The sequence below is a fragment of the Idiotropiscis lumnitzeri genome, chromosome 6 (genome assembly GCF_059441095.1).
Source record: "Idiotropiscis lumnitzeri isolate Australia: NSW breed Sydney's pygmy pipehorse chromosome 6, RoL_Ilum_1.0, whole genome shotgun sequence".
Taxonomy (NCBI): domain Eukaryota; kingdom Metazoa; phylum Chordata; class Actinopteri; order Syngnathiformes; family Syngnathidae; genus Idiotropiscis; species Idiotropiscis lumnitzeri.
Genome location: NC_142396.1, coordinates 20,848,769 through 20,864,862, shown reverse-complemented (window position 1 = coordinate 20,864,862; position 16,094 = coordinate 20,848,769). Strand labels below are relative to the sequence as shown.

General features: G+C 40.4%; 2 protein-coding genes across 3 annotated transcripts; both read right to left on the bottom strand.

The window, feature by feature from the left end:
* Positions 1-5,330: 5,330 nt before the first annotated feature.
* On the bottom strand, positions 5,331-7,397 carry LOC148335870 (E3 SUMO-protein ligase ZBED1-like). The gene is made up of 6 exons (XM_088297940.1): positions 7,337-7,397; positions 6,861-7,000; positions 6,693-6,770; positions 6,171-6,374; positions 5,702-5,966; positions 5,331-5,647 (listed from the first exon to the last, which is right to left on the bottom strand). Exons 1-6 carry the CDS (start codon positions 7,395-7,397, stop codon positions 5,331-5,333), a joined length of 1,065 nt encoding a protein of 354 aa, XP_088154066.1.
* Positions 7,398-10,026: 2,629 nt separating this feature from the next.
* Positions 10,027-14,404, bottom strand: LOC148335869 (olfactomedin-like). 2 transcript variants are annotated; one of them, XM_088298774.1, is made up of 5 exons: positions 14,246-14,404; positions 12,988-13,149; positions 12,629-12,841; positions 11,415-11,547; positions 10,027-11,291 (listed from the first exon to the last, which is right to left on the bottom strand). In XM_088298774.1, the coding sequence occupies exons 1-5, from the start codon at positions 14,360-14,362 to the stop codon at positions 10,447-10,449; spliced, it is 1,470 nt and encodes a 489-aa protein (XP_088154900.1). In that variant the 5' UTR covers positions 14,363-14,404; the 3' UTR covers positions 10,027-10,446. The 2 variants fall into 2 exon arrangements, with proteins under 2 accessions (XP_088154900.1, XP_088154901.1); XM_088298775.1 differs by having other exon boundaries at positions 12,988-13,146; positions 14,246-14,393.
* Between the last annotated feature and the right edge of the window lie 1,690 nt (positions 14,405-16,094).

Sequence of the window (16,094 nt, the reverse complement as noted above, 5' to 3'; positions counted from 1 at the left end):
TAATTCGTCTCAGTAATAGAGACCTACGGACAGATTACATCTCGAGGCATGCTGTTAATGCTATTGGAGGAGGGGTGATGGTGAAGGTTGTCTTGAGTGGATTAACATAAATCAGTCAACATGCATTTATTGTCATGTGCAGAGCGAAATCCAACGGTGGCCTACTACCTACGGGGGACTAAATCACATACCTACTGCGTCCTACCTGCTGTCTTCTGTGATAAAAATGAAACATTCAGTCCACGCAATATAACGCAACGATTACAGTGGTGCCAATTTCATAGATAGTAAAAATTGTGAGTAGAGTACCCAAGAAACCACTTTTTTATTAAGGCATTATTATGTTGACAAAGATGATGATGATTATCATTTTTATTATTAAATGCAACCCTACAGGGGCACAAACAAGTGCAAACTGTAGAACGGTCCCAAGCCCGGGTAAATACAGAGGGTTGCGTTTGGAAAGGCATCATCCTTAAAATTTTACCAAACAATTACGAGCATCATCTAAACTAGAACAACCTAAAGACATTTGACACTTCTGCCTACTGAGACTGAAGTTCTGCCCATTGACACTAGTCAAGTCAAGTCAATTTTATTTGTATAGCCCTTTATCATAGACAGTCTCAAAGGGCTTTACAAGGAAGGGAAGGCAAGGCATGGAAAAACTCAAAACCCCATTAGGGGAAAAGTGAGAAACCTTGAGAAGGGACCACAGATGGGGGAATCCCCCTTCCAGGATGACTAGGCTGCAATGGATGCCAAGTGGGCAACATTTGACACATAAAACAATGCTATACAATGTTAGCTGAGATAATGTAAGAGAAGATGACTTCAGTGGAGCGGGTCCTCGCCCAGTTGATCAGAGCCGTAATCTCTATAGCAGCACCTCCAAGGATGTGGTCAGCCTTCGATCTTGTCAGTTGCTGTAGAATCAGTACAGCCACTTCCAAGTGAATCACCATCGCCTAATTCCCAAGCCGGGGGACTGAGGACAGAAAAGAGAACAGAAGTAGTAAGCAGGCCACCAGGTAATTCAACTAAGTGCTGAAATATATAAGTAAGTAAATCAGATGAAGTGCTGCACGAAGATAACTTTGGCAGAGCCACACTACAGCTTTGAGCTCATATTCTACATCAGGGTTGGAAAAGGCACTTTTGTTGCTATTGCGATTTTAGCAGTTAATGCCCTCATTTACAAATGAAATGTAGATAATTGTAGCCAGCAGACTTATTAGATAAGAATCTAGGTGTCATTTGACAGTGTTTGGAGAAGAAAAGGAATTGTCAAATATCCAGGGGCTTCTAGTGTTAAAGCAGCAGCCACCATTGGAAATTCATCTACTGTGAGAGTAAGAAAGTGCTTCTCAATTATTTTCTGTCATGCCCCCCTACCAAGAAGAAAACAATTTGCGCCCCCCACACTCACCCACTCTCCACCGCAACTATAAATAATAGCATTTTCATTGCAAAACAAACCTACAACATAGAGTTAATACTTGCTGCGCACAATTGGCAAGGAAAGCGCCACTGCCAACTACTAGACCCTGCAATTACACTTTATTGTAGTAGGGCTGAACGATTTTGAGAAAAAAAAAACAAATTGCAATTTGTCTGGTTGTTATTGCTATTTAGATTTTTTTTGCGTTTTTTTTTTTTTAGTTTCGTATTTTTATTCAAGCATCGGTGCAAAAATTCGCAACAATTTCTCTACAACGTACAGCGACATTTGCAAACATGATGGAAAATGCCATTATACCATTAAAAACAATAAAAACTATGACAATACAACTTCACTTTTATAGCGCATTTCACAACAGCTGATAATACAAGGACACTTAAGAGGTTTTGTGAGGAGGGCAGTTTTTTCTCAAGTTTTTAAAAATTACTTTCTGTCAAATATAATTTTGTATTTTTGTATTTCTGCGTATGAAAATGCATTTTCTAATTTACATGTTCTTTGTTTAAGTTAGATTATGTCAATAAAATGTCCTTTAGCAAAGCTAAATTTATAAGAAATATAATTTTGAGACCTATTATTGTGTAGATCTCGAAACTCAGTACTCTGTGGTGCAAATATTGATGAGATGATAAATATTTACTATACATTTAACATCAAACCTCTTTGTCGGGATGACGTCATCCGTTTCCATGTGCTAAATTGCGAACGTAGCCGTTGTCTTATTTTATGTTTCGATACATAATGATTGCAATACAACATTTCTGTTCATAGCTGCTGGCTCTCTGTCCAAACGCGGTTGGAGTCAGACTTCTGTTGAAAGTCGAACGTACGTTGAAGCACTTATTACTCTGAATTTCACTTTAGCGATTAGCACGCTTAACGCCTCCTCGTTTAAAATGCTACTTGTTAGTGGGGTCGTTTATTTGTCATCATAAGAGAAGGCCTTGAAGGCCTTGCCCACTGACAACTGCTAGAAGCTTAAGGGCAGGCTTCAAATTGTTTTGCCACTGTGTAGATGAGAAAAGAAATTGAGTAGGAGTTATCTCAAAAGAAGAGCTAGTTAAGAATTTGCTGGAGGTAAAAAGAATCAAATTGAGTGATGAGGCTGAAAGCTGAAGTCAAGATTGTTACGTTTCACCTTCTGCCTCACAGGTATGATGCAAAGAACCTAGACTTGATTAAGAAGTGAAGGGTAAATATGGGGCCATTATTGTAACAAAACAATGTACAAATGATTCTCTGTACACATTAATGACTTCAATTATGCATTTGTAGATTCTCGGTACACATTTGTGACTCTGGTTTCAAGTACGGATTCTCTCTGCACATTTGTGGATTGAAAAACGCATTTGTAAATAGTTTTGTTACAATAATGGCCCCAAAGGTATTTATGGCAACGAAAGGAACTTGGAGCCACATATGGCGGTAGACTTTGCCAAATGGATGGAAATGGCTGCGATGAACACTTTCTCCCAGAAGAGGCTAGAACAAAGGACAACCTACAATAGCAGAAGTAGAAGCACGCAGTGGATTACATTTTGTGAAGAGGATGTCATCTGAAGAAGGTTATTGACTTGAAGGTAAAGCTAGATAGACAGCATAGGATGGTGGTGTGTAAGATAACTCTGTCATAGTCAGGCCGTCACTATTTCAAGCTAAAACAAAACTGTATTGTAAGTCCATCGCGTCTTCATTGTTATTTTACCACGCTTCCGACATCGCTAAATTACAGTTCTTCACCGCTATTTTTCGACCGTCAGCCAGACCGTCATTATTATTTTAACCATGCTTCTGTCAATGCTAACCTACAGTTCACCATCACAATTTTATGAGCATCACATCTTAAGAATGTACTAATTACTAGGTCACATGCATTTGCAGCACAAGCTGTCTATCTAGTCCAGTAAAGAACCACGCCTCACGCTGATGTCCACAATCACTTTATTGGTTGACAGTTATGGAATACCGTGAAAACCAGAACAAAGACATACCATAGTAGTTACGCTTAATATGTACAATCATCTGTTCGACTTACTTTCAATAAATAAACAAAATACATACAAATACTTGTTGCCCAGCAGAGAAATCTAAGGTAATAAAAGTCCGTCACACAACGATAATCTCTCGTCTCTCCAGTGATCATTCTCTGTCTAATTCTGCATTGTTACAAGTAATTCATTAATTTAAAAAATCTCAAAATAAATAATTCCACCAAATTTCAAAAGAAAAAAAAAAATATGCCAATGAATAAAATACATACATAAAATATTAGACACATACAATGACTGTAGATTTCAGTTGTTATGGCAACCAATCAAAAACAATACGAGTTTTGATATTTGATTCCAATCTTAAAATGGAGGGTGAAAACAAAAGCATAACTGAACTATTCTGCAGTGCAGCAAAATCTGTCAAATTTGGGTGGATGGGTTGCACAATACACTGTGACTAAAAGGCGCGCCACAAATATTGGCATTATTTTGCTTAGGGCCCCCAAATAATCCGTCCCTGCTTTTAAGCAAAAATGTATGATTGCATTCTTGCACAATGAATTATGAAATGTGCATTTAGCGCTTCATCCAAACTTTTTGGTGTTTTTGGTCTTTGTGTGAATGCTTAGACACATGGAAAATTAGAGAAAGCATTGGTTATGCAGCGTGACCAATAAACGTAAATCAAGTCAGTTTTTCTCTGAACATTTGTGGAACCCAATTTGTTTATGTGTCAGGTTGTCCCGGGGCACTTGGCATTGTGAAACCGTCAGCCACTCTTACATCTCAGTAGGCACAGCTAGCTGAAAGATGAGATGAGAGGATTTCGAAATGCTACTCAAGACCGTCGCCCATTTTCCATTCAAAGAAACACCAAATCAGCATAACCACACACTGAGTAAAGAGTAGCTTTCTGTAACTGCGCAGGGAGTTGCTCTATCATTATATTACGAGAACAGAGCTTTTGGGCGTATCTGAGCGCCAGCCAGCCAGAAACGGATAAAAAAAAATTTGACTCAAGTATACTTGACGGTTATGGAGTGTGTTATTTGAAGCAATGCATTCGCAATGAGGACAACAGCACGCCAGCAAGAGTTGTTGCTGTGACAAGTGGAACGCTATTAATCAGCCTAGCAGCGCACTCTGGTGGCTAAATGGTGGATACACATTTTCAGCCTACTTCTTCCCCAAACTTAAGGGTGGGTGAATGAGTTGAGAGTTTTCTTTGTTTTAATATTACTACTCTCAAATCAGCATCGCAAGTGTTCCTCTGTAGTAATATTGGTTTGCTTGTTTTGAACCATAGTGTCACTGCTGTGCACGTCTCTGTCATGATCCGTCTGATTCTCATTTCAGCAGTGGGCGTTCCCTCCGCGCGCTCCTCGTCGCACGTCACCGGGCAGACGCGCCCAGCCGCGCAGCTGACGCTCATCACCTGCTGATTACCTGAACTACTTAAACCGTCGCCGAGGATCGCTCGGCGTCAGATTATTTTCCCGCAATGCTCACGCTCATGGTTTATGCTCACGTTTGCTCCTTGTTATTCCGCGTCTTGATTTCTCCGTTCATAGTGTTACTTTGTTCAGTAGTGATGGGTAGATGAGGCATCGTTTATCGTTTCGACACAGTGACACAATGTATTGACACTGTGTTGACACTGTGTTGCTGAATACTGACCCCTGCTGGACTTGCAGGAATCATTTGACAGGGTCATCTGACACTGATCTGTCAAACTAATTTTATCCAATTCCATTGATTAGGCATTTGCATTCACATTATTTTACATATACGTAATTTCATTAAAAAGATCTTTGATATTCGAGACGCAGTTGAATGCCTAAGTAAAAGTGTTGTGAATGACAATGGACTCATTGTAATTAAAGATTTTTATTAAAAAAAATTAGTTTCTCCAGCGTTTTGTTTTTCAGTCTATTTCTTTTTTTTGAGACAATTTCCCCCGCCTTTGAGAAGATCCTCTCACAAGGCACTGAAGAGGCCGGTGTGCACAACACCTGTGTGGCCAATATAAATAGGTGAGGGAATGTGGGCTCCATGGACTTCCAGTATGAGAGAGGGTCTTCTGTACGTGCAATGTGTCCTGCTGACAGATAGCGCTGCACCTCTGAGTGTGCATCAACAGTGGGGTTGCGCATCATCTGGCCAACTTCATGGTCGAGGTGCTGCCACAGGTCATCTGAAAAAAAAAAGAAAATGGAATTTTAGCGCATTTTCCAGAAATAAAAATTACATAATGACAAAGAACCTGATGGTGTCGGGGTCAGCAGTGAAGAAGGTCCTGGCTGGGCCTCCTGTGTGCGCTCGATGATTCGGGCACATTCTGAACGAAGCCTAGTGATTGCTTCTGTACACCGGGAGGAACTACGGAACCCTAGTGATTTGTATCTGGGGTCTAGAAGTGTTGCTAGTGTTAACACACTTAAAGACTCCAGATTGGAAGCAGTGTCTGCGACTCGACGCTTGAGGTGGTCATGTAACTGTATGGCGGGCTGTGTCTGCAAAGTAGAAGCATGACGCTCAAGTGCGAGATAGAGCATTTTCATCATCGGGATGACCTTTGATCCTGAAACTCGCCTCTCTCCAGAAAACTCCACTGTTGCTTGATGGAATGGGGCAAGCACTTGAAGTACTTCCCCCACGGTGTTAAACTCCTCAGCAGTCAGTGGAGTCAAATCTGTCTTTAGAGAGGCTAGAGATACCCACACTGGTTCCCTCTCATCATGCAGCCTCGACAACATTTCATATGTGCTGTTCCAGCGCGTTGGCACCTCATTGATCAGTTTCAGTGTTGGTCGTCCCATCTGTTGCTGCACCTGAGCGAGCTTCTCCTTGGCTGTCGTGCTGGAGCGGAAATGAGTGACTATGTTCCTAGCGTTTTGTCTGATGGCTGCCAGTGCGGGGATCTGATCACAAGACTTTTTAACTAACAAATTTAGACTATGTGCAATGCAAATTATGTGCCGAATTTGGAGCTGTTTGATAGATGCGATCATGTTTGGAGCAGCGTCGGTCACAAAACACTTTACTTTGTTAGTTATGGCCCAGTCCTCCATAACAGCTCTCTTTACCTGGGCCAAATTGTCTGCAGTGTGACTTTGTGGAAAGTATTGAACTCCCAACACTGATGTACACAAATGCATATTTTTATTAATGTAGTGACAGGTCAGCGCAAAGTAAGCTTCCATGTTCACAGATGTCCACATGTCAGTCGTTATACTCACTGCCACAGCTTGCTGTACTTCCACTTTCACTCGTGCCCGTTCCTCCCGGTATTTTTCATCTACCATCTGTTTGATGGTCTGAAAATTGTTACAAAAGCAAATCAATACATTAGAAATACTGATGGAATATAACTGGCTTTATCAACTACTACTTTAGGAAAAACAAACCTTTCTGGATGGTAAAGAATATGAGGGTTCAAGGACGTGAATAAGTTCCTTGAACCCTTCACTCTCCACAATGCTGAGCGGCTGGCAGTCTTTGAGAATGAAGTTCAGGATTGCTTTATCAAGCAGCTCCTTCCGGGAAGCTTGATTGTTAAGCACAAATCATTAATGATGACTGATACCTAACCACTCCATTAAGAGAGTCAGACAAAGCAAAATAATGTTTGCATACCTGGATTTATCCGGGATCTACCAGGAACTTCATTCTCGTGCCTTGCCCTGTAATGCCTCAGCATTGTGGAGGTGCTCTTGTTAGTGTAAGAAAGTTCACTGCTGCAAATGCGACATTTCACCTGAAAAACAGAGTATGAATAATAAACTAAGACTTACTTTCAAAATAATCATGAAGCACATTTAGAAAATATGAGTGTAAGACAGTGAAACAAGGAAGTCAACATAAAACAACACCTTATTTTCACCGACAAGATCGAAATGGTCCCACACAGCAGAAAACTTGCGTTTTCCAGTGATATCTTCCATATTGCGGATATTTGATGCAGAGTAACGTGCCAATAACTCGGTTTGTTTTGAGAGTCCATCCTGTTGACAGATGCGCGTCTTTATACACTCAGTTTGGCGCGCGACCGCTGTGTCGACACGATTCCGGTAGTGGTCACGTGACTTTCTTAAAGCAGTACGCGCACCGACTCGGGGTTTGCCCTGGAAGCTCGGCGCGCGCATCGACGTCTCGGTGTCGCTGGACCCATCACTATTGTTCAGCTACCTTTCGGCTCGCCCTTGGTTCTCGCTCTCGTTATTTGGACTCATCTTTCCCTTTTGTGGTAAGACCATTATCGTTTAGTAGTTTATCCTTGCTGTGCAAGCGCTTTAAGTTAAATCTCGTTTTCTGTTCCTGGTGCGACTCGGTCCACCAGCGTTTTCTGTTCCCGTCGCTCGCGACGCTTGTAATTGTATATATATTCCTAAATCTATGTTCTTCCCTAGTCCATATCATAGTGTGGATATGGATTGATTGTTCTCTGTCGGCCCCAATAAACATCTGGTCTGAAACTCTTCTTGTGGTCAGCGTTTATGGAGTTCACCCTTCGCTTCCGGCTTCGGCCGGACAGCGACCCTATCAGTCTCTGTCTGTGTGTGTGTTTACAAATGAAATCAAATGACAAAATTATAGGATAATCACAAAAATATTTATTTATTTACAAAGCTGGGCACTTGACCCTTTTTTGCTGGTCAGTCCCCCGCTCTCCGGCTGCTATCTCGGTTCGGTTCTGGCCTCGACCCTCACGCCTTGTCCATAAAAATTGTCGGCCCCCAACCCCCACCCCCCCACCACAAAAAAAAAGAAGAAAAAAAAAGAACCAGAGATGCTGATGGCGGAGGTTCATTTGAACATCATTAGTTGGCTAATTTACTATTCAAATCGGCTTACCTTATTATGGTCTTGTTTGTCTCCTTATGATTTGTCTCCTTCATCTTTCTTCTTGTCCATGAACGTGCCCAACGCAAGTAAGTACGCACTGTTGGTGTTATAAGTATTATGGTATTGCCCCCCGCCCCTTCTCTTGTAATGGTACGCCCCAGTAGCAGGCGGATGACGCAGGTTACTGGAGTCAGAATAAGGAAATGCAGGCAAGCTGAATGCACACTGCTGTCTCACATCTCTTCATACACAAACAGTTGGCAGTAGCGCTTTTGATGTGTTCGGAGGCAATGTTTGTTGTTTGGACATTTTGCGAGTAGGTTCATCACACGCACGAGGGCCGATTCATCAAAAATCCACCTCTGGCCTTGGTCAAACCCTTTTTTAAAAATTTGTCTTGTCACCCCACGCCCCAAAAATGGGCGTGCGGCTCAGCCGGAGGGCCAGACCATTCCGCCCCCGGGACGGACTGCCCAGCTCTGCTTTTATATGATACTAAATCATCCCTTATTTTTCGTTACACTTCTGGACCTAACAACGCCAAGACGAATGGTTTTCTCATTTTGTCGTTTTGCTTTTCTCACCTAAATCAGTGTATGTTAATGTTGGAAAAAGTCACATACATTGAATACACTTTGCCAATACCTTTTTTCGGTCACCTGCAACTGACCATTGACGACTGATTCTTTTTCATTCTCATTGGTGAGTGAGTTAACGTTGGAAAGAAGAATACCAAAGAGAAACAGTATTCTTTTGCGGAATTCCAGAAGTCAAGCCAACACTCTTCATATTACAAGATGGTTTTATATTTCAGTTGCGTTACCCCAAATATTTTATCTGCTTGAAGTCATCACACATATTTGTACTTAAAGGATAAGTCAACCTTTTCATATGGTGTAATATAATTTAGTGGAAAAACAAAACAAAAAAACAAGAGTGCGAGAAGTGAAACGTCACATCCCTATCCTCTTCACTAGTCGAAACAAGGCATCATGATTTATATTGCAATTGTCTAAGACGAGTTAAGCAGTAAAATCTACCCTTTTTAGCCATCTCAAGGTGCCATTTTGCCACTTCTGTTGACTGAAAATGACAACACAGTTGCTCAGGGCTCTGGTAACGACCAATCATGGCTCGCCTGTTTGGTCGTGTGATATTTGCAAGGTGAACCTAGATTGTTGTTACATCACAGTTGCTCATGGCTCAGATAATGACCAATTGTGACTGATCATTACATGAGCCCTGAGCAACTGAGATGTCATTTTCAGTTGACAGACGTGACAAAATGGCCACCCCCTCAAAGGGCTAAAAACTAATGGATATTGCTCCTTAACTCATATTCCATGAATGCAATATTAATCAGAATGTTTAGACAAGTGAAGGCAAATATAACTTTTAATTGCAAAGATTTTGGGGGTGGGGGTTGACTTCCCCTTTAAAGCAAACAAAAGGCAATTTTATGTTACTATCCTTGAACAAATCTATCAATCCAACATGTTGAAACAAAAAAAAAAACGGAGCAAAGTGTGCAGTTTACATAGAAACTAAGAAAAGCAACAGTGTTAAAAAAAACAACTTGAATTGGAAACCATTGTATTTATTCTGCATTTAGCTTTTCTTTTTTTTTTAATGTCATTTGACACGTGCTCCCTGACATTAGTACGCACTGTACTTCTAGTTTATATATTCATGCCACTTTAAACAATAATAAATTAATTTCAAAACCAGTCACAAGCAACGTTATTTTATTTATTCCAGCTTGCCAGATATATTCCAATCTTCATCTTTTAAAAACTGTTATTCATTAAGATGCTGTGGCTATTCATTCATGTTATATTCTGGAGAAGTTACTTTAACAGTATAGCGGGTCTATGACGGTCCCAATATGCGATATATCGAGGTTATGAACAAATGATACATCATGTAAGAATAAAATCTCAAGTGGTACAACAAAGAACATTCAGATACTTCTGCACTTATTGTTGAAAGGTTTACATTTACGGTATGAGAGTCATGGTGTAACGGAGTACTCAGTAACTTAAATGAGTCCCTGTATATATTATAGAGCCAGCCCTCTGAAAGCAACCATCATGCGGAATTTGTTTGATGACTGTTGCATATTGTTGCTTTTTAGCTTTGTATTCGGTTTTAGAAGAAGGCTTTGTAGGCAAGTAGATATCCATCGTTAAACATGTAGAGCTGCCTGTTGATTGGGTTGTAACTCAAACTGGCAACTCCCTTACCGATCTTCTCCATCCGCAGTGCTAGTGTGTTGTCCTCTTTCCCTGTTACTGTATCAAAGGCATAGAACACCTCTTCATGGAAATCATCCAAAAAGCGAGTAGCATACAGCACACCGCAGGCCATAAAAGCATTTGTTGCTGCCTTCTTGAAAAGTCTTGTTTCCCACGTCTGTGTGATATTGAGCGTTTCAGCTTCACTGTCCCAGGATAGTTTGCTTACCACGAGGTTACCATGGCTACCTTTGGTGGCATAGATGACCCACAGCCCTGTCTCATCTACGGCCACATCCACATCACTATTGGCCCGGCAGTCAAAGTAACAATACGGGAACTTTCTATAATCCTTCCCAATTCCGGGAAGTTCGACCCTTGTGACAGCCTTGCTATTCAGATCATACCGGCAGATGTCTGCAGAGTCATAACAGTGATAGTACAGAGCCTCTCCATACAGGATAGCACTGGGACCTTCGACAGCATTTGCATGAGTGTTGGATGGAGCTATGGTAAAATCTTTGTGGTTAGCAGAGGCCATGAAGTCTTCGTAAGATTGGTAGGTTCTCAGAATATTGCCTGCGATGTGGCTGTGGAGCAAAGGCTGAATCCAGAAGATGTCTTTCAGGTCTTCGCTGTCCACCAGGGCTTGTTGGCCCCATGAGCCAGAGATGACATTTTTACCATATGGACTGACTTTAGTCGTCACCGGTGCACTGATGTTGGTCATTAGGCCTTTAAGACAATACCTTTGTTGACCTGGAAACAATCACGGAGATAAAAGTCATGTTGTAAACTGTTTAAAGTTGGACATCCAAAATAATGTGAATCCATAACATCACTATGAACATGAATTTTAACTATGATAGGCAAAATACATACCTTTGAAATCTTTAGGGATTGACAAACATGACTCAACACTGTTTTTCAGGTAGCGGAGTCTCTCTTTTACGGTCTTCATGTTGATCGAGTTTGCCATATGCATCCTGTCAACATCTTTTCGCAATTTGTGGACCTATCGGGAAACAAAGGTTCAGTAATACTGTATACAGTACTACTAACAAAAGGTTCAATGTTTTTAGCTTTCGGTTCATGTAACAGTTTAGGTTGAACCTGTAAGGCACAATAACCATTTCAGGTAAACTTAATCTAAACTTTTGAATCCACATGTCCAATCTGTGTTTAAGGGTTTTTATTCATTTATCCATTAATTTATTTTTATCGCACAGGTTACTGGTGTTTGATCTATGAATGAGCCAACAAATTTAAAGGCCGTCCATTTCTATGCTTTTCTGGGACTCTTCCAGTCTCTCTGTATCACCCTGGTGATGAGACTCTGACATGCTAAGCTCGGTGGTCACCTCCCTCTGAGCACATCCTGTTTGAAGGCGCACAATGTGTCATCTTGGTCTGGTGATGTCAAAATGTGAACAGTATGATGAAAAGGACAGTTTAAAAACTAATTCTAATTGAACCAGGCGGTGTTTTGGTTGATTGATGTGTCAGTCTGACACCAGTTTTGAATTTTGTTATTCACTTCCTTGTTCCAGAACTGCAAATTGTGCAAAATTCTTGAAATGTTGAACAATTGAACAAATTAAGTTCACCTGTAAAAGTTATGGAGCTTTTCAGCCTCACCCTGAAATTTCACCGCAGCACCAAATGGCCCTAACTTTTTGAGAGCGGTGTCTACTGCATCCGTGATCAAACTACGGCCCGGGGGCCACAAAGGGCCCATTCAATGTTTTAATCCGGCCCGCCGAACTTGAAAAAAATTAAATGAATAAACCTTGTTAATGTTTTATTTTCTAAATACTGTGGTGAGTCCAAAACAGGTATTGTTGTAAAGCCTTTCTTCATTTTCATTTAAAATTAAATGTATTTTTTTCTCACGCCATCCATCTGCTCCTGGTCTGGCCCCTCTGTCAAATTTTAGAGCTCATTGTGGCCCACTAATCAAAAAGTTTGCCCACAACTGGTCTACTGTATGCTTTTGTGCTCCAGACTTTCAGATACCATTTTCCAACATTTGGTTTCATTTGTTGTTCAATGACTATATTCCTATTTGTGATTGGTAGCTCTATGCTGTGACATACCTCTTTTGAGAGCTTTGATGTTTCAGCGTTGTTGTCTTGGAGGGACATTGCATCAATGTTAGTCTCCAGCTGGTTGAGTTCTTCACCTAACTGGCGCAGCGATAAGACTGAATAGATGCCCCTATTATTTAGGTACTGGTAAGGTTCCAGTCGCCCTGTTATGTTATCGACCACGGCACGGAACTCAGAGAGATGCTGGTTTGACAGATTCACCTAATGGAAAAGAAAACTGAATGTTGGCTGCAGATCAAGTTGCTTGTTGAAAACCAAATCATAAGAACCGGTAAGTATTGGAACAATGCAAATGTGCTTCAATTTAAGGTAGTATGTCTGACAGATTAGTACGGGTTCAACTTTACCTGTTCTTGTAGCATATAAAGGGAATCCGCACAAGATTCTACTTGTTGCAGTGTTGCCTCATACGTCTTTGCAGGGAACAACCACATGTTGGTGTTCACCTCGCATGCACATGAGCCATTTTTCATCTGACCCGACACATGATGGACCTGGCAGTTAACCTGCTATCAAAGACAAAGTACACAACGTTAGACGTAGGGCTGGCTCTAAAAAATAAAAAATAAAAATCAGTAAAATAGTAGAAATTCCTTGCAAACGCTGACAAATACCATTACTAAGCCAAATTAATGAGGACTATAACACGGGTTAACACACGATTGAATATCGAATCAGTCCCCCGTTAGTTGAAATGCCCCCAGGTACTTTGAGACGTTCCCAAATAACATAAATGCATCATGTATTTCCTGTGATTGGTTAACAATCACCGGCCCGAGCCTGCATTCATACAAGACCAAGGTCCACATGGTAAAAAATGGGGAGTGATATGTATTTGAAAAATCCTAGTTGTTTTTTCACTGAGTTCTAAGTGAATTTTACAAGAAGAGTTTTTGAGTACATTTCACAAGTTTGTTAAATTTAAAAAGGCACTCCAAGGTTGAACCCACTTTACATTTTTGTACACACATTCCATACACCAAGGAGTTCAACACAGTCAAGGATTGAAGCCACAACCTTCACATTGGGAGATTGCCACTCTTCACCTGAGCCATTCCACTGCAAAGGTCCATTTGTACATTATTGATGTCAGGTGCAAACCTCGGAATCGTTCTAAAGAGACGTAGTTTTGAGATAGCAGCAATATATTCACCCGTAGTTGCAGAGCCATAGCTCAGGTGTAAAGCAGCCATCTCTGAATCTGCAGGTTGTTGGTTCAATCATCTATGTAAACTTGTGTATGAAATGAGCTATGTGAAAAAGTAAAAAAGCTGACTTTCCTTGTTTAGCTATTTTCTTAATTCAATAAACAAGTGAAATTTACTCAAAAACTCTTCTTGTAAAATATACTTAGAATGTCTGATCGAAAAAACGTAACTAGATTTTTTCAAGTAAATATCACTCCATATTTTACAGTGCATACTAGAAACTCATTTTAATTTACCATTTATTATTATGATGGTTTTCGGCATCTCCATTTTCCTTCACTATTTCAGAACCGGAAAATGTACAGCCATGGCAATACTATAATGTATAATCTTGTCTCACAATATTCCCACAACAATATAAAAAATCTGTAATTAAAAATGGTACAATAATACTCACTGTGGATGCCAAGAGGAGTAGCAAGAACAGCATGTTGAAATCTGAAGTCATGAAGAGTATACTGACACAGAGTTGAGCTGTTACTATGATGGCACTGCTATACACTTCCTCCCACATCCCTTGTTTGCACTTAACAAAGGTAGTTATAGTTTGCCAAACTCACTTCTGGTTCCCACTAAGTCAGCACACAATGAAATGGATGTGAAACTTCAAAAAGGGAAAAGTACCTAATTTCATAATAGTGGTGTATCAAATAACTTCCTATTTTTTGTTTTTTGGGAAATAATGCCAAGTCCAAATGGTGGGAGACAGAAGATAGCCTTTTCTTTTCTAGCGACATCTTAATATTTAACGCAGAGTGCTAAATGTGGGTGACAGGTCAAAGTCCGATCAAAATAATGACTTATTCCAGGAAAGAGAGCCATAATCCATACATTCTCAAATCGATTATCCTCACTAAAGTCGTGGGCATTCTGAAGCTTATCCCCGCGGTCTTTGGGAGAGGTTCACCCTGAACGGGTCACCAGACAATCACAGGGCTCAAACAGTCAAATAACCATTCACACACAATCCCATCATTTTAGCAAGCAAATATCCATTCATGCATTCTCTATACCAATTATTCTGTTGAAGGCCACATGGAGCTCGAGCCATCCCAGCTGACTTTGAGTGAAAAGCAGAATATACGCTGCATGGGTCGCCATGCAGTCAATCACAGTAGGGAAATAATCTGTTTGGAAGATGGAATGATTACATGAAAGTGAGCTGTAATAACTAAAATTCCTTTGACTGATGATGTAAAGTTAAGCGGCACACAGAATGGATGGACGGATGAATATTTATTTGGGTCAATTCAGAGGCTCTAAACACATTTTGGACATAACGACTACAACGAAATAAACAGGAAGCTTTCCAAAGAGCCATTGCTATCCTGAAGTGGAACGCTTTACTTTCAGACAATGATGTGGAAATTACCAGCCAGATATTAAGTGAGACTATACGAAGTAAAATCAAATAATTCCAAAAAAGAAAAAGAAAGAAGCAGTTTATTCCATGGGTGAGTCTCAACATTATACAACTCACGAAGGTCAGAGATAATTCTTGAAAAGCAACCATAAAACCAAATCCGATTTTCCTCTCCATTATTACAATTTTCATAGCACCCCTAAAACTCTATGGACTCGAATCAATAAATTACCTGCTCACAATCATAATTTTACCAAACAAGTTGAATTGCAAGTAAATGGTACAAACCAACAAAATCCGACTGATGTGTTCCAGACACTTAACAAGTCTGTATGTCGTTTACTGATACACTTCTGGGTTTACCAGCTCAATTTGACGATGCTTTGACAAGATTAGCATAAAGGAACAAGCATTCACTTTAACACCAGTGATTTTATCAGAAGTCCCCGAAATGATCTCATCTCTCAACACTTCCAGAGCCATGAACGCGTATTGGATGGATACATTCATGCTGCCCTTCAATAGCTGCGCCATTAACACGTTATTAACGAGTCATGGGGAGCTTTCCAAAGTCATGGAAATGTGCTAGTGTTGTTTCTCTTTTTAAAGGTGGCAATCATCCCCTTCCCTGGACCTGTCTTCCTTGACCTGTGGAAAGCATTTCATACTGTTGACCACTAAGTTCGATGAAAGTAACTACTTCCTTTCAATCTTTTTAAAGTGTGTCGTACATCTATAGTCCTACCTTTCATTTCGTTCCCAGGTAGTTAAAATTGATCATCATTTTTCCAATGTTTTGATCAACTGGTGTTCCGCAAGACTAGGACCACTTTTATTAACAATTTATATTAATAATCTGTGTGTGAATCATGTAACATTTTAA